Raw genomic sequence first — 24,009 nt, 5'->3', positions numbered from 1 at the left:
CTAAGATTACTATTCTTTGACTTCTGGATGTAATTTTTATGAGTCTTTGTTTCTTCCCTCTTTGTTGGTTATCTTTTACTGTAATCATCAGTGTTCCTAATGATAATGTTTCTCCATGCTTTAAATTCCTTAGCTACTATGGAAAAATAAATAAAATTTTGTAATATATGTTTAAAAAGATTAGGTTCTAAGTAAAGTTTTAGGGACCTTAATTCTAAGTCAGTATATGCACATGGATTTTGTCACCTGTTTCTTCATTGCTCAGAGCCCTTTGGATATCATATTGTCTTGAAGCTGTGTTCTACATTAGCAAGAAGTCTGAAAACGAGCTATTGCCTCTATTTTGGTTTGATCTGACTGATGCCTTTCATCCTTATTCTTTATCAAAGATATTTTCTTTGAGCTATCAGTTTATTGATAAATCTTTACCTATAAAGATTCCATTGACTTTGGTGGAAGGTTACTCTCCTGACTTTCCAGGAAAATAATTGAATCAATTAAGAAACTGTTTCTTTTGATATAGAGCCATTATTTTTTTTCTTATTGAAAAAAAGTTATGTGTGTTGATTATAGAAATTTTGGAAAATACAAATGAAAAATGGGGTTTTTCAGGATTCTCCATCCAGAGACAAACACTGTTAACATTTGCCATGCTTTTTCTACACTTATATACTTACGTATGCACAGGAAAATGTGCTATTTTAGTTTGTGAGTTTTTATTAATTTTGAGGAAGTGTATGACAAGCCATTAAAGCCAGTTCCCTATTTAGGTACTTCCAGAGTAGACTACAGTCAAGTAGTTAATTTCAGTTAATAGTTGAGCATTTTCCTCACTATTTTTCCCTTCTCTTTCATCTAACGATTTGAATAATAAATATTCTGTTTTGACTATGCCAATTTTTAATTCCAACAGAAACTCAAATAAATCTATTTTCTGTAATTATTGATGTAAAAAAAAAAATCAAATGCTGTCTTTGGGCTCCCTCCACAGTTACACTGCGAATTTCATCATACTTTTCCTTTTGACTTTTTTTCTCTCTGTCCCTTTACATCTCTTGTTTTTGATGAATGAAGCTGGAGTTTTAGATCCAGATTAACATCCAGTTACTATTTTTGACATAGTGTTTTTGCATGATCAGCCATTAGGTTAGATACTTACAATGCTTTAGAATCATCACAACTACTTTATTGTTCACTAGTGATTTTATAAGATGACTAGCCCATTTTTGAGTTCTTTATTTTGATTTATTCCTCAATTTCCTATAGTAATTTTATTTCAAGAAGATTGCATGTGTGGTAAAATTTCTGAGACTTAGGTGGCTTAAGAAAGTTGTTTATTGTACATATAAACAGTAACTTACTTACAAAGCAGAAGAATTTAACATGACTGACATTGATTGTCCAAATTGCTTTGCCTGATTTGGGTACTACAAATAGTAGTAGGGATCACAGTAATTGCCCTATACTGAACTGGAACCATGCATAAAAGGCAGTGCTTGCCACTTTTTAAATCCTCAGCCCTTGCAGTAACCTTGCAAAGGTCGCTATCAAATTTCTAGTGTAGACAAAACAGAGAGGAAACAGCGGCAGAGAGGTTTGATTTGTTCTCTTAATACTTCTCATCCAGTGAGAGACAGAACTTGTAACAGAGGTCTGCTGGGACCATGGTGCTATTCTTAACCACTTTCCAGCCACTGACCCTTGCCATCTGGAGTGCTTGTTAAAAATGCAAACCCTCGGGGCGCCTGGGTGGCTCAGTCGGTTAAGCGTCCGACTTCAGCTCAGGTCACGATCTCACGGTCCGTGAGTTCGAGCCCCGCGTCGGGCTCTGGGCTGATGGCTCAGAGCCTGGAGCCTGCTTCCGATTCTGTGTCTCCCTTTCTCTCTGCCCCTCCCCCGTTCATGCTCTGTCTCTCTCTGTCTCAAGAATAAATAAACGTTAAAAAAAAAATTAAAAAAAATGCAAACCCGTAGGTCCTATTTTTAGAGGGTCGCAGCCTAGGAACGTACACTCCTTTTTTGAACTTCTCAGATGATTCACAAGCAACAGGTTCATAGACCGCACTTTGAGAAACATGGAGTGATGTCTCAGAGTGGTTCTCTGTCCTAGTCCTGGCCATACATTGGAATCACCTGGGAAACTTTTAAAAAGATGCTGCTGCCCCGGACCCAACCGACAGAAGTACTGAATTAATTAGCCAGGGGTGACAGTAGGTATTGGTAGCTTTTAAAATCTTGTCTCATGGAAAAACTCAAACACATGAAAAATGTAACAGTAGAAAGAAGAGTAACAAACTCCCACATAACCATCACCCCCTTACACAATTAATTCAAAGCCAAACTTGTTTCCTCTAAGCCCCACTCCCTTTCTAAAAACTCACATTATTCTACAGCAAATCCCAGATATCAAATCATTTAACAGTAATTATTTCAGTACGAATCTCTAAAAGATGAGGGTTCTTAAAACTATAACCACAATAACCAATAACATTATCACAGCTTAAAAATGACAATTCCTTAATATTAATCTAATCCTGTTAGCAAATTTCCAATTGTTGCATAAATTTTGTAACTGATTATTTTGTAGTTCAGTTGAATCGGGACCAAAATAAGTCTACCTGGTTTATGTACCTTTTTAAATCTATAGGTTCCTTCTATTTCTCCCTTACACTGCCAACTTATTTGTTTTAGCAACTGGGAAACTGGGTCCTTTGTTCTGTAGCCATTTCTACAGACAGAATTTTGCTGATTGCTCCATGGTGGTGTCACGTAGCATGTCCTTCTGTCTTTGGTGTCGGTTGTCGGGATTTAGAGATTTTATAAGATTCAAATTCAAAAAAAAATTTTGTTTGGTGAGACTTTTTCATATGGTATGTTTTTCCATCCAGAGGCACATAACATCTGTTTGCTTCTATTTTTTCAAACACCAGTAGCCATGATGATGACCTACATCCATTAGTTCCTAAGAACTGCAAACTCTGAGATTTAAATCCTATTATTTATTGACTGAAATACTTCTATAAAGGGAAGCTTCCCTCATCTACTACTAGTTTTCTAGTCATGCAGCTAGCCTGGAAAAGACAATTCTTCTTTTATTGTCTGTTTTCAAAATAATGAATTTGTTCATAAGCATCTTCTAATATTGGTTACCAACTAATTTTCTTTAGTGTCATTATGAGTCTACTATTATTCATGACATATTTGATGTGTTTCAGTCCATTAAGTTACTACCTTATTGAAGCCCAAATGGTCTTATGTTGGCCTGTGGGAGCCTCATCCAGTTGACCCTCAAGGCTTTTTGACACGTAGCCTTTGATAAGTTCCCTGCTATCTCACAGGACAAGTTTTCTTAGCTAATCTTTTATATTTCATGTACCAGACCTGGCATTGGTTATTTCTGATAGTAACTGGACATTAACAATTTTTAAAAGTTTCTAAGATAAGGGGAGCCTGGGTGGCTCAGTTGGTTGAGCATCTGACTCTTGATTTCAGCTCAGGTCACGATCTCGCAGTTCATGAGATAGAGCTCCGGGTCAGGCTGTGTGCTGACAATGTGGAGCCTGCTTGGGATTCTCTCTCTCCCTCTCTCTCACCCCCTCCCCCACTTGTATGCATGCTCTCTCTCTCAAAATAAATAAATACACATTAAAAAATTTTCTAAAACAAGTTTCTAAGATGTTTCTAACATGTAGCCTAGAATGAGAACTATGGCTATAGCACTTCTTCTCAATTTTATAGTTAACACTAAGGTATTTGCAAAAATTTTTAAGGTAAATTATCTACCTCCTCAAATTTAATGACCCATCAAGTTGTTAAATATTAAATTTCAATTATTAAGTTTAAATTTTATACCACTTTACTTCTTAAGAAAATGCAAGATTAGTAATCTAACATGAAGAAATAAATTTCAAAAACAGCAAAACTCTCCAATTGTAATCAACTATTACATTATCCTCCTTCTTTTCTTTTTTTTAAAAATCTTTTAAGAAAATGAAATAAGATCCATATATGTCTAGTTCCAGTTTTCATGGACCTATGTTATGACAATTCTGATTGCATGCTCAAAAAATAATAGAACATACTATACAAATTTAACAAATCACTGGCAATGAATACTTCTGTAAAACCCCTATTTAAATACCATTACCACAATAAAAACAGGAAAGAAGTTTCCTGAAAAACCAGATGATGGCATTATGAAATATAAACATGTCTCTTAAATTTCAAGTTTGATGATATAATCAATCTTCAGCAAAACTGACTCCCGAGAGGAGGGGAGAATGGCAATGGAGGAGGACCCTAGACTTGCCTCATCCCGCACATACAACTAAATAACTATCAAATCATACTAAATACCACCCCCCCAAATCAACTTGAACACTAGCAGAACAGCATCCACAACTTAAGGGAGAGAAGAGGTCACATGGAAGAAGGTAGGAAGTGAAGAAATACAGCTTGAGAGAGAAACAGATTGTGGTCATTGCAGTGGGAAGAAAGCTGCAGTCACAGAGAAGGGTGAGAGGCAGAATAGCATAGAGGGGAGTGCATAGGGAAAACAAATTCCCATAGCAATTGGCTTGGAAATCAAGAGAGCCTGAATTTCATGAGTTCTGGCAACCAGCAGGGCTTCAAACCTGGAGTTTTGTTTTTTTTGTTTTTTTTAAAAAAAAATTTTTTTTTTAATGCTTATTTATTTTTGAGACAGAGAGAGACAGAGCATGAACAGGGGAGGAGCAGAGAGAGAGGGAGACACAGAATCCGAAACAGGCTCCAGGCTCTGAGCTGTCAGCACAGAGCCCGACGTGGGGCTCGAACTCACGGACCGGGAGATCATGACCTGAGCCGAAGCTGGATGCTTAACCCACCAAGCCACCCAGGCGCCCCAAGCCTGGAGTTTTAAAGATCAGTATGCTTGTCTGGAAGAGCTCAGAGGACATTGGGGCTGCTCTTAGAGAGAAGGCAGGCAAACATCCTCGGACATACAGTGTGGACACAGTGATCTGAAGAATGCCTGGGGCATACAGTGGGAAGGTTAGTTGCTTATCTCGGAGCATGTCCTAGAGAGGTAGTGCTCACAGCAGACCCACCTGGGAACAAAGGAACTAGCAGGTGCCATTTCCCTCCCCTCCCCTCAGCATAAGCCCAGAGCTACCTGCAGGAACCAGCACAGTGCTGACACTCACTACCTAACTTGCTTACACCAAACCATGCCATCCCATACTCCAGAAGAACCCTGCTTCCCAGTCATGCTTGCCTCAGTCCCAGTGTAGCAGACCTCTCCCTCAGAGGAACAGTCTAAACCCCTGCCAACACCTCATCTCTCAATCTGGGAGTTTTGGAAGACCTTACTTCTGGTGGTGGTGGTGGTGACAGATCTCATTTCACACACAGACAGAACACACCTAGTTAAAATGTGCCACATTCAGGTCAGGGACAAACACTGCTCACAATAGGCAAAGAGAACCTCTGCAGACCACTGGCCTGAAGTATAATGAAGCCAGGACACAAAATCAGAGCACATGCAGCACACATTGGAGTTACTCTCAGAAGCACCAGGCCCTGGGGAAAAAGGGACACTACAGTGCAGGGTACTACAGACCTCTTCTTCATAAAGCCATTACCCTCAAGAACAAGAGATGTAGCTGACTTTCCTAACACAGAGAAACTGGCACAGAGAGTTAGACAAAATGAGAAGACAGAGGAATCTGTCCAAATGAAAGAAAGGACAAGGCCACAGCCAAAGATCTAAGCAAGACAGATATAAGTAACATGCCTGATGGAATGTTTAGCAATGATCATAAGGATACTCACTGGACTTGAGAAAAGAGTAGAGGACATCAGTGACATTAACAGAGATAAGGAATAACATAGCAGACAAAGGGCTCAAAAACCAAAATGAGCAACATGCTTAATGGAATGAACAGCAGGCTGGAAGAAGCAAGGAAATGAATTAATGACATAGAACAGAGTAATGAAAAGTAATCAAGCTGTAAAAAAGAGGAAAAAAAAAGAATTATGAAAAATGAGGACAGACTTAAGGAACTCAGTGACTCCATGTATTATTGGAGTCTCAGGAGAAGACAGAGAAAAGGCAGTAAAGAATTTATTTGAAGAAATAATATCTGAGAACTTTCCTAATCAGGGGACAGAAACAGATATTCAGATCCAGGAGGCACAGAGAACCCCCAACAAAATCAACAAAAGCAGATCCACGCTAAGACATATTATAACTAAAATGGCAAAATATAGTGATAAAGAAAAATATTAAAAGCAGCAAGACAAAAGAAGACAGTTACATACAAAGGAAATCCCATAAGGCTATCAGTGAATTTTTCAGCAAAAACTTTACAAGCCAGAAAGGAGAGGCATGATATATTCAAAGTGCAGAATGAGAAAAAGTCTACAGCCAAGAATATTCTATCCAGCAAGGCTCATTCAGAATAGAAGCAGAGATAAAGAGTTTCCTGGAAAAACAAAAATTAATGGAGTTTGTGACCACTAAACCGGCCTTGCAAGAAATATTAAAGGGGACTCTTTGGGTGGAAAGGAAAGACCAAAAATGACAAGTATGAAGGTAAGAAACACAAAGCAATAAAAATGAGTATTTCTGTAAAAGTCAGTCAAGGAACTCACAAAATAAAAAAGATATAAAATATGACACCATATACCTAAAATGTGGGGAGAAGAGGAGTAAAGAATGGGTTCAAACTTAAATGACCATCAACTTAATATAGAGTACTATATACAGAAGATGTTATATACAAACCTAATGGTAACCTCAAATTAAAAACCACTAATAAATATGCGAAGAATGAAGAGAAAGAAATCCAAATGTCTTACTAAAGAAAATCAGTAAAACATGAAAGAGAGAACGATAAGAAAGGATCAGAGAAAATCCTCAGAAACAACCACAAAACAAGTAATAAAATGGCCATAAATATATATGTCAATAATTACTTTGAATGTAAATGGACTAAATGCTCCAATCAAAAGACATAGGGTGACAGAAGGGATAAAAAAAAAAAAAAACAAAACCCATCTATATATGTTGCCTACAAGAAACTCATTTTAGGCCCAAAGACACCTATCAACTGAAAGTGAGGGGACGGGAGAAACAACTATCACGTACCTGGGTGTCAAAAGTAAGCCAGAGATGCAATACTTATATAAGAGAAAACAGACTAAAACAAAGACTGTAATGAGAGACAAAGAAAGACACTATATAATAATAAAGGGGAAAATCTAACAAGAAGATATAACAATTGTAAATAATTATGCCTCCAACATGAAGCACCCAAACACATAAAATAGTTAATTACAAACATAAAGGATCTAATTGACAGTAATACAATAATAGTAGGGGACTTCAACACTCCACTTCAATCAATGGACAGATCATCAAAACAAAAAGTCAACAAGGAAACAATGGCTTTGAATGACACACCGGAACACATGGATTTAACAGAAATATTCAGAGCATTCAATCCTAAAATAGCAGATTAGGCATTCTTTTCAAGCACACATGGGACATTTTCCAGATCACATATTAAGTCACAAAACAAGCCTCAACAAATTCAAAAAGATAAAAGTCATACCATGCATCTTCTCTGATCACAACACCATAAAAACAGAAATCAACCACAAGAAAAAAATCTAGAAAAAACACAAATACATGCAGGTTAAATAAAATGCCTTAAACAATGAATGGGTCAACTTGGAAATAAAAGGAGAAATAAAAAATACAACGAAACAAATGAAAATGAAAACACATCAGCTCAAAACCTCTGGATGCATCAAAAATGCCTACAAAGAGGGAAGTTTATAGCAGTATAGGCCACCTCCAGATCCAAGAAAATCTCACATAAACAACCTAACCTTACACCTAAAGGAGCTAGAAAAAGAACAACAAGCAAAACCTGAAACCAGCAGAAGGAAGTAAATAATAAAGATAAGAGCAGAAATAAATGATATAGAAAATGAAAAAAATAGAACAGATACATGAAACCAGGAGCTGGTTCTGTGAAAAAAAATCAATGAAATCCACCTAGCTAGACTTATCAAAAAGAGAAGAAAAAGGCCTCAGAGACATAAAATCACCAATGAGAGAGGAGAAATAACAAACAACACCACAGAAAGACAAATATTTTTAAGAGAATATTATGAAAAACCATATGCCAAAAAACTGGACAACCTGGAAGAAATGGAAAAATTCCTAGAAACATAGAAACTACCAAAACTGAAATAGGAAGAAATAGAAAACTTGAACAGACTGATAGCCACCAAAATCCAGGATCAGATGGCTTCACAAGTGAATTCTAGCAAACATTTAAAGAAGAGTTAATACCCATACTTTCTCAAAATATTCCAAAAAACAGACGAGGAAGGAAAACTTCCAAATTCATTCTATGAGGCCAGCATTACCCTGATACCAAAACCAGATAAAGACATCACAAAAAAAGAGAACTATAGGCCAGTATCTTTGATGAACATAGATGCAAGTATTCTCAACAAAGTACTAGCAAATCAAATGCAACAACATGTTAAAAAATCATTCACCACGATCAATTGGGATTTATTCCTTGGTTGCAAGGATGATTCAATATTCACAAATCAATCAACATGATACATTGTATCAGTAAGAGAAAGGATAAGAACCATACGATCTTTTCAATAGATACAAAGAAAGCATTTGACAAAGTACAACATCCATTCACAATAAAAAAAAAAAACCCTCAACAAAGTAGGTTTAGAGGGAGCATATCTCAACATAATAAAAGCCATATATGAAAAACCCACAGCTAACATCATCCTCAATGGGGAAAACATGAGAGCTTTTCTCCTAAGGTCAGGAAAAAGACAAGGATGTCCACTCTTACCACTTTTATTCAACATAGTCCTGGAAGTCCTAGCTACAGCAATCAGACAAAAAGAAGAAATAAAAGGCATCCAAACTGGTAAGGAAGAAGTCAAACTTCCACTGTTTGAAGAAGACATGATACTCTATATAGAAAACCCAAGACACCACCAAAAAACTTCTAGAACTGATAAACAAATTCAGTAAAATCACAGGATTCAAAATCAATCCACAGAAATCTGTTGCATTTCTATACACCAATAATGAAGCAACAGAAAGAGAAATTCAGAAAACAATCCCATTTATAACTGCACCCAAAATAATAAGATACTTAGAATAAAACTAACCAAAGAGGTGAAAGACCTGTACTCTGAAAACTATAAAACACTGATGAAAGAAATTGAAGATGACAGAAAGAAATGGAAAAACATCCCATGGTCGTGGATTGGAAGAAATAATATCGTTAAAATGTCTATAATACCCAAAGCAATCTACACCTTTAATGAAATCCCCATCAAAATACCAACAGCATTTTTCACATAACTGGAACAAATAATCCTAACATTTGTATGGAACCATAAAAGACCCTGAATCGCCAAAGCAATCTTGAAAAAAAAAGCAAAGCTGGAGACATCACAATTCCAGACTTAAGTTACATAACAAAACTGTAATCATCAAAACAGTATGGTACTGGCACACAAAAAAAGACACACAGATCAATGAAACAGAACAAAATGCAGAAATAAACCAACAATTTATGGTCAACTACTCTTTGATAAGGCAGGAAAGAATATCCAGTGGAAAAAAGGCAGTCTCTTCCACAAATGGTGTTGGAAACACTTTCTTGCACCATACACAAAAATACATTTAAAATGGATTAAAGATCTAAATGTGAGACTTGAACCATAAATTCCTAGAGGAAAACATAAGCAGTAGTCTCTATGATATCAGTCATAGCAACATTTTTCTAGATAGGTCTCCTCAGGCAAGAGAAACAAAAGCAAAAATAAACTATTGGGACTACATCAAAATAAAAATCTTCTACAGGGGTGCCTGGCTGGCTCAGTTGGTGGAGCATGCAACTCTTGATCTTGGGGTTGTGAGTTCAAGCCCCACGTTGTATGTAGAGATTACTTAAAGATAATAAATCTTAAAAAAAGAAAAGCTTCTGCATAGTGAAGGAAATAATCAACAAAACTAAAGGGCAACCTATGGAAAGGGAGAAGATGTTTGCAAATGACATATTCGATATAGGGTTAGTATCCAAAATATATAAAGTACTTATATAACTCAACACATCCAAAACAAATAACCCAATTAAAAATGGGCAGAAGACATCAACAGACATTTCTCCACAGAAGACATACAAATGGCCAACAGATACATGAAAAAATGCTTAACATCCCTCATCATCAGGGAAATGCAAATCAAAACTACAATGAGATATCACCTCACACCTGTCAGAATGGCTAAAATCAAAAACACAAGAAACAGCAGGTATTGGTGAGTTTGTGGAATGGAACGGAATGGAATATTAGCCATAAAAAGGCTGAAATCTTGCCATTTGCAATGACATGGATGGATCTAGGGAGTATAATGCTAAGCGAAATAAGTCAGTCAGAGAAAGACAAATACCATATGATTTCACTCATATGTGGAATTTAAGAAACAAAAAAAAATGAACAAAGGGGGATAAAAAGAGACAAAGCAAGAAACACACACTTAGCTATAGAGAACAAACTGATGGTGACCAGGAGGGAGGGAGGTGGGGGGAACAGGTGAAACAGGTGATGAGGATTAGGAGTGCACTTGCCATGATGATCACTGGGTGATTAAAATAAAAACTTAAAAAAAAATGCAGCTTTCCCACCAAAGTAAATAGGAAGACAGAGACGCTGCTGATGGGGTTTTAATGTTACAAACCAGGAGTGGTCTTGCGACTAACTTGGTATTCAGCTAGAACTGCTCTGAGGATTTTCAGGCCACACCTGCCAGGTGGCAACCTAGGATCTCTACCAAGAACTCTCCAAAGTATTTAAACCCATTGCTTGAGGAAATCCTAGTTTGCGTACGTCAGTCCCTATGGTTACCTCCCCACAGTGACAGATGGCCTGGCCTGTTACACAGTAGGATTTAACAAGAGGCCAAAACACAAGTTTAAATGGCCAACTAAAGTAACAATAAAAGTCTTGTGGCTGGTATACTAGTTTCCTCTTCCTTTTCATGGCTCTGATTCTTTTGTAATTTGAGACTTACTTTGTTTTTTTAAAATTATAAGTCATTTAAGAAAATTAAAAAATATGTTTTTAACGTTTATTTTTGAGAGAGAGAGTGTGAGCGGAGGAGGGGCAGAGAGAGAGGGAGACACAGAATCCAAAGCAGCCTCTAGGCTCTGGGCTGTCAGCACAGGCCTGACGTGGGGCTTGAACTCATGGACCGTGAGATCATGACCTGAGGTGAAGTCGGACGCTTAACTGACTGAGCCACTCAGGCTCCGCCCCCCCAACTTTTTTTTTTAATGTTTATTTATTTTTGAGAGAGAGAGAAAGAGAGACAGAGTGCAAGCAGGGGAGGGGCAGAGAGAGAGGGAGTCACAGAATCTGAAGCAGGCTCCTGGCTCTGGGCTGTCAGCACAGGGTCCAGCGTGGGACTTGAACCTGTGGACTGGGAGATCAGGACCTGAGCCGAAGCTGGACGCTTAAATGAGCCACTCAGGCTCCCCAATTATAAGTCACTTCAAATATTTCTTGGAAAGTGTTAGGATGTAAGGTAACAAAGTATAAAAAAATCTTTTAGGACCAGAACCAGTGAAACAAATTGGTATTATACTAAAAATGTTCCCAGAATACTCAAAAAACAAATTGATTCTAGTTAAACAATTTGTTCACTTACCTCTAATTCATAGCCAGGTTCACAATGATAAATAACCGTGCTTTCAAAAGTAAATTTACTGCCAAACACGAACCCATGTTCTGGACTTTCAGGTTTCCCACAAGAAACTGGACTGCAGGATTCATCAGAAAATGGTGGCTCCCAGGTGCCATCAAGCTAAATGACAAATGACAGATTAGAAGTTACACTTAAGAGTTAATACGTATGAATGAAGTTTGCAAATATTGGCAGAGCAGAATAATCCCTAAAATGATGATCCCAGAATTTGGTTCTACTTCTGATACGTATAGTCTGTGGCCTTAGAAAACACACATTAGTTATTAGATGCCCTTGTTAGTTATCACTGAACAATTTTAGACATTTCTCAAACACATAAAACAAGCATTTTCTTCCTAATAGAAACCATTAAAATATCAAGAACGCCAAGAAGTGTGTTTTCATTATGATGCATGAGGACTGGATGGTTGATACAAATATTCCAGGGCATCCTTATATCCTGATACCAATCTATCATCACTTTTCACTTTATTTCCCACTGCCATGGTCAGAGTGAACATTTTTCAACCTTCTATTTAAGTGAAGTGAGGCATACACAGATGTTTCATTTAAAGACTGTTATTCTCTTGCTAATATTCTTCTCTTTTCCTTGAGGAAACAGTGCATGAGCTCATTAACAGTCAATAACAGGACTTCAGGCTAAACCCTTTATTCTATGTATGAGGCAGAATTAATTTTATACATATGTCTGCCTCATAGTTAACCATTCCCTTAGTGTCGGAAGTGTTAGTTGTATCTAATTTTTCAATACTATGAATGGTGCTTCAATAAAGATACCTTTTTGCATAAATTGTTCTGGGTATTACTATTAACTTTTAAAAACTACACAGTACTGTTTTCTTTTGATACATCTGAAACCTGTTTTGGCATATTTTAATCCCCCCCCCCCATTGGTTACTTCATTATATCAGAGTAATTTGTTTACTAATGATTCCTTTCTCCATGGACTTGTGGTGACTCCTTTATCAAGATGTACTTGGATTTATTTCTTCCGTTCCACTCATTTTCCTTTCTGCTGAGTCTACACCAATACCACACTGATAAGGACCTTTGTAATTCTGTAATATGTCATCATTTCAGGAAAGGCTGGACCTCCTGTATTCATGTTTCAAACTTCATAGTGATCTTCTCATCCATTTATTCTATGAAGGACAGAATCATTTTGCTCTATCAAGATAAAATATTTCTAGGCACTGAACATAGCGTTACACAATTTGTGCATCTAAACACTTATAAAGGGTCTATTCTACCTTTCGGACGAAAATTCAAACCCAAAACTCAGTTGTGTGAGGGTTAGGGGTCATACCTTGTGTAGAGAAAGTGAGGAGGGTTGTCAAAAATAAATTACTGATTCAGAAAAAAAGAGCATAGTCACCAGTGTTTGGGGTCCCACAGGGCACATGGAGGGGCACTCGATTGTTCATACACCCAACCTGGAGAAGCTCTGGGAGAACATTGAATTATTCCCTTAAACGTGGTGGGACGAATTTCCCATTAGCTTACTTCAAACAGTTCAGGGTCTTTGAAAAAGCTTCCCCTCAAACTGCTTCAGTTCTAAGTCTAAAAGGGATAATCTGGAAACGATACCAATTTTGACAGCGTGGTACCGCCGCCAGTCATCTGGCCTGCTTCCTGTGATGTTCCTGTTTTTAGGTTTGGCAGAAACCAATCACTGAGTATGCATGACTTATAAATGGAAAACTGGGAGGAGAATGAAATAGTTCTTGAGTCCCTACTAAATGTCAGGCATGTACTAGATGCTTTATTAACATTAATTAAATCCTTGCAATTACTGATTTACAAATAAAACAAGTTGGGGGAACATAAGGCCACAGAGCCTATAAATACTGAGATGCGGTTCAAAGGAATGTTTAAGGCAAAACTTATTTCTAGACCATGCAGCCTGCTCCCCACCTTCAACTCCTCCCTCCCCTAACTCCAGAAACAGAAGAATATATCAATAACTCATTTTATTTTTCTTTCTCTGGCTCATCTTATGGAAGCTAGGAGAAGGGGATGTGCTAGGAACATCTTCTATCTATGGTGTTGATCTAGGCCCTTTCCCCCATTAATTCTCTAGTTTTTTGTTCTAATCATACAAGACACACACTGTTATACACATTTTTTTTTTTTCAAATAAGGAACTTGAAGCTTAGGCATTTTAGGTAACTTTCTTAAAGTCATACAAGTAGTAGGTAGCAGAGACAGCATTTGACTATTGTTTCTGCGACTTTTGTTTTTTCTACTAAAACTAGAGACATTTGCTCTCAATCAGGGCTCAGTTCCCACACAAAGACACTCTTTACAGGATTTATGTATGAGCCACCTGACTTATGGTTAATTTTTCATGAATATTTTGTTATAGATATTTGGACGCTTTATCTAACTTTGGCACTTTTTATCTACTCTTGGCATTTTCTTAGTTTAAAAATGGGAATATTGAAAAGAAAGATGCTTTATATTTCTACCAAAAAAACTTCTCAAATTCTTGACACAATTGGAAACTTGAGACATTTTTTTTTTCAGGGCTGCAAAATACTGCTTGTGTGGACACACACACATTTAATATATGTAAATGAGTTACAAATGCATGTTCTAAGGCAGTGAATCTTACCTGACATGTTGATATGTTAACTCCCTCATAGATATACCCTTCTTCACAGGACACAGAAACTTGCTTATTCACACTGAAATCATCCCCGTGAACACGTATACGTGTTATATTTGCTGGCAGAGGACATTTTTTAGGACTGCAGGAGATTGTCTCAGGAAACCAATGACCGTCTTTCTGACAGGTGAATGTGTCTACAGTTGTATCCATCACGTAACCTTCTAGACATCTGGAATGGAAAAGCCAAATGAGTGTCTTAAAGAGAGTACAATACAGCTGGTGACTTATTCTTGGATTTAAGATGATGTTTCCAACACTCAGTGGAGATTTTATGTGACATATTAAAACTGATTCAAAGCTCAAGGGAATGGCGCTGTCATGCAAAAAACAAAACGAAACAAAAAAACAACATAATGAGGACAATCAGATCAGTCCTCAGTTGTCCACGCCAAGGATTAACCAAGCCTACAGTTGATTTAAATGTTGTTGACATTATTTACCTTTCTTGCAGGTAATATTAACACTGAATTCACTTTTATTCTGAAAATAGCTAACAGTTCTAAAAATTCTAGACAAAGTCCAAAATAGACTCAGATATTAACAAGAATATGACATAATTAATATTTATTGGGTACCTATTTGTGACAAGCACTGTTCTAAGTCCTTGATAGAGGGCATTTCTTTTAATCCTGAAAGGCAGATACTGTTATGTAACAAACCATGAGTTTGGTATTCAAACTCAAATCAAATTGGCTCTAAAATACTCTGATTTTTAGAATTTGCATTTATTTATTCAGCGAATGTTCACATAGCACTTATTAAATTCCAGTCACTGTTCTAAGTGCTCTACAAATATTAATTGATTTAATTTTAATGTCAACCCTATGGGTAGGTATGATTATTATCTTTATTCCCATTTGGCAGATGATGTGACTGACACCAGAGATACCCCAGGAAGTGACAGAGCTGAGATTCCTGCCTACAGAGTCTGGTTCCAGAGTCCGGTTCCAGAGTCCATGCTTTCACTGCCGTACTACAATGCCACTTAAGTTGAACCATTTAATGAACTAACATTGACTAGGTGGACATATATATTTTTATAATTTCACAAATCACCAAGCTGGATAGGACTCACTTTTGCAAACTTGTAATCTGTTTACTACAAGATCTGAAACATCATCAACACACAACAAGGAAGAACAAACAAGGGGGGTCTTGAGAAAGAGGTGATATCGGGATTTCTCAAGGTATCTCACACATCAACATCCAAAGAGAAAGCTGAAAATATATTTCAAAAGCAAGGGATAATTGTTGTTTTTCTTCTTGGTGCATGATTTACTACTCTTTGGCTTTCTTGTCATTGAGGATCCTCCTGTGGGTTTATTCTTACCGCAATTAGGAGAAAAGGAAGGTAGGGCTAAAATGCCCACAAGAACAGTTACTGAATTATTAACATCTAAGAAGCCAATATGTGTTGGGGCGCCTGGGTGGCGCAGTCGGTTAAGCGTCCGACTTCAGCCAGGTCACGATCTCGCGGTCCATGAGTTCGAGCCCCGCGTCAGGCTCTGGGCTGATGGCTCGGAGCCTGGAGCCTGTTTCCGATTCTGTGTCTCCCTCTCTCTCTGCCCCTCCCCCGTTCATGCTCTGTCTCTCTCTGTCCCAAAAATAAATAAAAAAAAAAACGTTGAAAAAAAAAAAAATTAAAAAAAAAAAAAAAAAAAAAGCCAATATGTGAAAGATAAGCCATAACTCCTTCACAGAAGTGAGTCAAATCTAAGTTGATTTAGAGGGTTGATATATTGAGGGACATTCATTCCAATAAAAAAATAATTTATAGATTTATTCTGTATTCTCTCATTTCTTTTTAAGAATGCATTGTAGATAGGGAACTTTACAGAAAAACTATTTGTGCATTAAATGCTTAGTTTGTTCAAATTGTGAAGTCTGGAAGGCTCCTTACGATATCTCCCTATTTATATTGATCAGTGAAGGTATATGCTTTTTGACCTGAATTCTTCAGCTTTTGCCTAATATGTCCAATATTTGCATGTATGGATATAACCATAAAGTGGTATCATAAAGAAATTTACCAGCATGATGTTTAAAAGAAAAAAGAGCCTTGCGACTTAAGAGATAGGAAAGCTAGCTAGAGAATCTTACTGTTTCATGAAGATCAACAGAATATGATAATCATGATACTTGTATTAGGAACTACAATCTGAAAATGTAGTTTAGTTTTTATAGACAATGGACTTCTACATAATTATGAATAGAATAAGGCCAAGGGGTTAAAAACTTCAGTTTTGGGAGAGCAGTCCAGAGGTGGTATTTTCCCAATTTGCTAAATTTTTGACCGAGTGCTTTTTATTTTACCGCCCTCCAGCCTGCACCCTTTGGAGATTCTAGAGCCACGGTCTTACCTGAGTCTCACTTTACTTTCATAGGTGTGTGACTCTCCAGTTGCTACTGCATTGGCGACAGATGGGGGGGGTCCACAGGACAGGGGCTCACAGACTGGATAAGGCTGGCTCCATGTCCCCTTCTCGGTACAAATCAGATCTGAACTCCCTTGGATGACATACCCGGATCTGCAGTTGTAAGTTATCGCATTTTCCTCCAAAGAGCCACTCTCACTGATGAATGCATTTGGTATCGTTGGGGGAGAACCACAAGAAGCATGTTCACAGTGTGGGAAGACAGAGCTCCACTGGCCATTGGCTTCACAGGTGATTTCAGAAGCTCCATGGAGCTTGAAGCCTTTGAAGCACTGAATCTGGGTTGCCTTTCCACAGCCAAAATCTGTCCCGTTGACAGCTCCATTTTGAATTACTGGTGTGGAACACCTGCAAGGCAGGCAGGAAGGTGGGCTGCCACTCCAGGAGCCGTTGGAAAGGCACCTTCTTGAAGGACTGCCATGGAGCTTATAACCAGGAAAGCACTGATACTGTATATGCCCCCCGTGATAAAAGGAGAAGCCATTAGAAAAGCCATGGGGAAGATCTTCAGGAGGGCCACAGTTGACTGGCTTACAGAAAGGAAACTCTGTATCCCAGTTGCCATCCGACTGACAGGTGAGTCTCGGAGCACCATGCAACACGTAGCCCTCCTGACAGTGGAACACCACTTCCTTCCCAAAGCCATAGTCCAAGCCATCCATCACTCCATTTGTCAACTGTGGTGGGGTAGCACATCTGACAGGCACACAGAGGGGAGTGGTTCCACTCCAATTTCCATCGGCAAGACAAACACGACTCCTGGCACCCTCGAGTAAGAACCCTACATTGCAAGTGTACTCAACCTCTTTTTGAAATGTATATTCATCTCCTTTCACCTGGCCGTTGGCTGAGACCGGAGGTGAACCACAGTCCACAGGGATGCAGATCGGCTCATTCCCATCCCAATTTTTATTTTGTTGGCATGTTCTCCTCTCGTTGCCATTCAACACATACCCAGGATTACACTCATAGAACACCACACTCAGGTAGGTGTAGTTGCTTCCTTTGACAGAGCCATTCATAACTGGATTTGGTTTTTTGCATGAAATGGCCTCACAGGTTGGGGAAGCACCACTCCACTCTCTATTCTGTAGACAAAGTCTTATGTCAGAGCCCACCAGAATGTGCCCAGGTTTGCAGCTATACTGTATAGCACTGCCCATGGTAGTCTCTGTAAAATGCAAAAAGCCATTTTCAGGAGCAACAGGCAAGTCACATTCAACTGAAATACAGGAAGGTGCACTGCCATTCCAAGTTCCATCTTCCTGGCAGATCAGTATAGGGTTCCCCAAAAGTTCATATCCTGGATTACAGGTGTATGAAACCATGGTGCCATGTGGAAAGTGTGCTAAATGTGTAGTAGGAGATCCCTTTGTGTTTTCCCAGGATTTAGTCACTGCTCCCAGGTGATGAGGAGGGAGAGGAGTCCGATATGGAACTTCCATCAAGTCCTCTTCTTGGTCAAAATATCCTTGACCACCTTTGACCTTAGTACAGTCTCCAAAATCAATATGAGGAGGGAGACCACAGTCTATGGTTACACATGTTGGTACAGAGCCTGACCATCCTGACTCTTCACAGGTCTGCATGGCATGACCAGCGACATGGAACCCAGGAAAGCAGCTGTAGATGATCATGGCACCGAAGCTATAATCTGCACCCTCTACAAAACCATTTTCAATGGCTTGTGGGGGATTACAGTGGATCGCACTGCATGATGGGACATCCACATCCCAATCACCTGTCTCTAAACAAGTCAAGGCTTTGGCACCTTGAAGCCTGAAGCCTCGGTCACAAGAATATATAACACTTTGCCCATAGTGTAGGTCTGTATAAGAGAATTTGCCATTCAAAATCTCCTTGGGTTTTGGGCACTCAATGGGTTTACAGGTGGGTTTTCCTCCGAGCCAGTGACCATTTTCTCCACAAAGGGTGGTAGTATTTCCCACCAACTCATAGCCTGGCTTGCAGGTATAGAGAGCTGTGCTGAGATAGGCAAGACCTTGCACATCGATGATGCCATTGAGAATTTCCTCAGGTTGGGGACATTCCACTGGGACACATTCTGGCAGTGGGGAACTCCAGGTACCATCAGCTTGGCAGGAGGTGGTAGGATTCCCTCTTAGGAAAAATCCATCCACGCAAGAATACTCGACAGTACTTCCAAAATGAAGACTGGAAGAGGGAGCGGGGACACCAAAGGGAATTAGGGGAGGTGGGAGGCAAAGAACCATCTTGCAAACAGGAAAAGAATCATTCCATTGTTGTGATAGCAAGCATTTCAGGACAGGGGGGCCCTGAAGGGCATGTCCTTCTTTACAAGAAAATGTCACCATTCCTACTTCACTAGCTAATTCCTTCAGGACGAGCTGGTTTTCCAAGAGGGGTGGCTCTGGGCACCTGGAAGGCACACACTTCTGGTTTGGCTTCTTATTCCATTTGCCAGATTTCAGGCATGTCCAAGAATGATCACCAATGAGCTCATAACCCTCATTACAGAAAAACTGAACCTTGGACCCTACTTCAAAAATTTCTCCTTTCATGTAGCCATTCTGGATTGGGGGAGGTTTTCCACAGTTGAGGGGGATGCATGACAGAGGGGATTCACTGTACCAGTGGCGATTGGCTTGGCAAACAAATACAGGACTTCCAACTGCTTTGTAGCCTGGATTACACCGGTATCTTGCTTCACTCTCAAAGATCCTGCCAGTTGCATGCTGTATAACAGGGAGAAAACAATTAAGCACAGTTTGCATAACAAATCATATGGTTGACTAAATACTGTGAATAATAATTTAAAAATTAAACTAAAAATACCTATGTTAAAATGAATCCATTAAGGCATAAGCAAATATAGACTTCTGTTTTTTTTTCAATAGGTCCACTCTATTTTTAATAAGCGAAAAGGATAGGTCAAATTAGGTAATCTCTATTGCAGAAATTTTTACCATAGGGTTGAGCCCATAATTGGTAAAAGACCAACCGTTTAAAATTGATGATTTGATGGAGCACTACCAAAAATTATAAATTACTTACTTCAAAAAAATCCTGCTCACCAAAGCAATGCTGGAGTGTGTTGCTTTAATCACAGAAAAGGAAACATACACATACAAACATACATCTATTTGTTAATGTTGTTAAAAAAGAAGCAAACAAAATATGTTTCGTGGATATATTCCTAACAGTACCATCAGAGTTTTTTGTGTTCATTCTTAACATACTTCAAAAAAATTGCTGCTCTGAGGATGGGAAATAAAAAAGTAATACTTCATCTTTTAAACAGAAAGTTAATACTCATGATCTCAACATTTAAATAAATAAGTGCTTAATATAAGAACAAGTCCTTTTTCCTTCCTTCCTTCCTTCCTTCCTTCCTTCCTTCCTTCCTTCCTTCCTTCCTTCCTTCCTTCCTTCCTTCCTTCCTTCCTTTCTTTCTTAAAAAATGTTTAAGTAGGCTTCATACCCAGTGTGGAGCCCAGTACAGGGTTGAACTCATAATCCTGAGATCGAGACTTGAGCTCAGATCAAAAGTCAGACACTTCACTGACTGAGCCACCCAGGTACCCCAATAACAGATCGTTGTCAGGCAGTACGAAAGACGAATTAGTTATGAAAACTTTAAAAGGATTATCATGGTAATGTCTAGCTTCCACGCTACAGTGAATTTCTCATTCTAGTGGACATAATTATTTGTTTTGTGGATTTATTTCTTGGGCACCCACCCCCATGCACATAAGCACCATACCATCAGAGGCCTAAGCTGTGTTGTTAAATACCAGCTTTCTGATGCTTACCTGGCACCTAGTAGGAGCTCCAGAGATATTTGTCAAAGAAACAGATGAAGAAAGCTCCCTTATCTTATATACACCCTCTTCCAATGGAATGCTAATACAGCTGAGCAAAGGTGTCAAACAGAGGTTGTTACTGTTGTTTTAGAATATAAAGGAGAAAAGGTATTATGTATGTGTGGGTTTTTACATAGTGTTTAATTAGAATATTGTCTCTTTAAAATGGCCCTTGATTTGGGGAAATAGATCCTCATTACTGTTTTCTTTTTTTGTTTAAGTAGGCTTCATGCCCAGTGCAGAGCTCAACATGGGGCTTGAATTAATTACCAGGAGATCAAGACCTGAGACCAAGAGTCGGACGCTCAACTGACTGAGCCACCCAGGTGCCTCTTATTACCATTTTCTTGATGGACTTCATGAGAAGGCACATATTAATATGAAAGGAAGATATGTGTGGATCTGAGAGAGCTCTTTGTCCTGGTGAATCTACCGTTGGGTCCACTGAAAGAAACTTGCAGAAGCTGCATTATAGTGAACGGGTGGTTCACGCCATCTGCTGTTTAAAATTAGAAATGATACCAGATGTCTACAGGTTCCATTAGACCTTGTTTTCTACAAAATATACATCCATCTTGGAATAACTTCTTCTACACAGCAAAACAATATTGTATTAAAATTGGTTTATTCTAACTTCATAGTTAGGACCAAGGTGTTGCTACAAAGCACTTCAAATGTCTCTACGCCAGCAGAAGGTAGAAACTCTACATTAAAAGGATTCCTAACCTCTATCAACTTCTTGCCAATACTCACTACCTATAGGGTTAGCCACTTCTGTTTTTCAACAGTTAATTTGCTCAATGCCCTGCTTCCGAATCCCCGGTTAGCTACAGTGGACTAGCTGTCAGTGACAAAAGCCACGAACTACTCACTCATCAGTCTCTTACCTCCAGAAAGCCATTCTCAACCTTAGGTGGTTCACTGCAAGACACAGGGTGGCATGTGGGTGTGGGGCTACTCCACTGTCCTGTGGCTTCACAGGTGCTCTTCTTCTCCCCTTTGATGTAGAACCCTCTGTTGCAGCTGTAAGCCACAATGGCTCCAAAACTGTAGTTTGATCCACTTGCATAGCCATTCAGGATGCTTGGTGGCTCTCCACACCGCACGGGGATGCACCGGATGGACATGGGGGAAGGGCTCCACTGCCCGCCTCTCAAACATTCAATCTTTGCTGAGGTGTTCAGTACAAAACCTTCTGTGCATTTAAAGCTCACAACTGACCCTGCTGCAAATTTTGCTTTGCTCACAGATTCCAAGATGCTATAGGAAACAGATGGAGGTTTTTCACAGAAATGAGCTATACAACGGGGCATGGCCTGACCTTCTGGGGGGACCCACTTGCCCTGGGCATTGCAAAGGAGCTGGGAATTGTCTGCCAGGCTGTAACCATCTGAGCAATAGTAGAATGCAATGTCTCCAAATAACCGATGGGCAGTCTCTGGAGAGGCGTGTTCCACGTTGGGGGGCTCATCGCAGGAGACAGCCAAACACTGCTGGTTACTTCCATTCCACTTGCCATTGGCCAGGCATTCAATGGTGTCAGGACCAGCGAGGGTATAGCTATGAGATTGGGAGGAAGGGAACAATAACTAAGCATAGTATTTGAGAAAAGGTATTTGCATCTTTGTATATTCTGTTTTTATTTTTTTATCCTTCCAACAATGATTTTGCTTTCATTTGTTATTCTTTAAAATAGTATTTGCTAAGATGGAGGCATAGTAGGGGGACCCTAGGCTCATCTCGTCCCTCAAACACAACTAGACAGCTATCAAATCATTCTGAATAACCAAGAAATTGGCCTGAGGACGGACAGAACAAACTGCACAACTAGAGGGTGAGAAGAGGCCACATCAAGAAAGTGCAGAGACGGTTTGGGGGAGAAATGGATCACAGGTGCTGCAGAGGGGAAAAAGCCCTGGTGGCGGACAAAGGCGACAGAGAAAGCCCTCAGGGAAATGCACACAGAGAGTGCTTCCCCAAAGCGATTGGCTGGGAAAATGAGAGGGGCTGATTTTTGTGAGTTTTTGCAACCAGCAGGGCTTGAAGACTGGAGTTTTAAAGATCAGCAGGCAGGGTGCCTGGGTGGCGCAGTCGGTTAAGCGTCCGACTTCAGCCAGGTCACGATCTCGCGGTCCGTGAGTTCGAGCCCCGCGTCAGGCTCTGGGCTGATGGCTCGGAGCCTGGAGCCTGTTTCTGATTCTGTGTCTCCCTCTCTCTCTGCCCCTCCCCCGTTCATGCTCTGTCTCTCTCTGTCCCAAAAATAAATTAAAAACGTTGAAAAAAAAGAAATTAAAAAAAAAAAAAAAAAGATCAGCAGGCGTGGCTGGTGTAGAGACCTGAGGACGCTGCCCTGCTCCTGGAGAGAAGGCAGGCAAGCGGCCCAGGGGCAGATGGCGCGATCTGAAGAACACCTAAGCCACACGAGGAGACTGTTTGCTCTTCTTGGACAGCATCCGTGGGAGGTGGCATTCACAGAGTTACCTCTGCAGGGACAAAACAGCCAGCATTTCTCCCCCTTGCCCCACAGCATGAATGCAGAGCCACTGGCAGTAAACAGCACAGCACCGACGCTGGCTGCCTGACCTTCTTACACCAGGTCCCACAGCCCCGAGCTCTGCTGCTACCGCCCTTCTTGGGCAAGTCTGCCCCAGCACCGATGCAGCGGGCTCCTTTCCCTTTCAGACCAGCACAAACCCCTGCCCACATCATGTCTTCTGACCAGAAAGTTCTGCAAGGCTTCAGCTCTAGTGGAGGTAGCATCAGGTCTTACTGAAAAAGCAGAGCAGAGCACATCTACTTAAGGCTCACTATACTCTGGCCAAGGACCAAACACTGTGCACAGCAGGCAAGGAGAGTCTCAGCAGATGACTGGCCTAAAGGACAGAGCAGCTAAAACATAGCAGCAGAGTATAATCAGCACACACCAGACACCACCGGAAGCCCCAGGCCCTGGACACCATATGACCTCTTCTTCACAAAGCTGTTCCTCTCAGAAGCAGGAAACGTAACAGGTTTTTCCAACACAGAGAAGAAGACAGAGCCAGACAAAATGCCAAGACAGAGGAATTCATCCCAAAGGAAACAACGTAATAAGGTCATGGCCAGAGAGATCTTATTGAAACAGATATAAGCAATGTGCCTGATGGAGAATTTAAGGCGACAATCATAAGGATACTTGCTGGGATTGAGAAAAGAATGGAAGACTTCAGGGAGGCCCTCCACAGAGATTAAGGAACTAAAAAATAAGCAGCCAGA

General features: G+C 39.7%; 1 protein-coding gene across 2 annotated transcripts in view; it reads right to left on the bottom strand.

The window, feature by feature from the left end:
* Positions 1–24,009, bottom strand: part of SVEP1 (sushi, von Willebrand factor type A, EGF and pentraxin domain containing 1) — a 200,867-nt gene that overhangs the window by 22,181 nt on the left and 154,677 nt on the right. For both annotated transcript variants that reach the window (XM_058694597.1, XM_058694596.1), the window contains exons 37-40: positions 21,642–22,314; positions 16,835–19,626; positions 14,418–14,643; positions 11,747–11,902 (exon numbers count right to left, since the gene is read on the bottom strand). In XM_058694597.1, the coding sequence (XP_058550580.1) occupies positions 11,747–11,902; positions 14,418–14,643; positions 16,835–19,626; positions 21,642–22,314 (3,847 nt within the window). The remainder of the gene's footprint in view (positions 1–11,746; positions 11,903–14,417; positions 14,644–16,834; positions 19,627–21,641; positions 22,315–24,009) is intronic.

The sequence above is a fragment of the Neofelis nebulosa genome, chromosome 12, assembly GCF_028018385.1.
Source record: "Neofelis nebulosa isolate mNeoNeb1 chromosome 12, mNeoNeb1.pri, whole genome shotgun sequence".
In the NCBI taxonomy this organism is placed as follows: domain Eukaryota; kingdom Metazoa; phylum Chordata; class Mammalia; order Carnivora; family Felidae; genus Neofelis; species Neofelis nebulosa.
The sequence above is the reverse complement of the archived record's forward strand: the minus strand, read 5'-3'. Positions and strand labels throughout refer to the sequence as shown.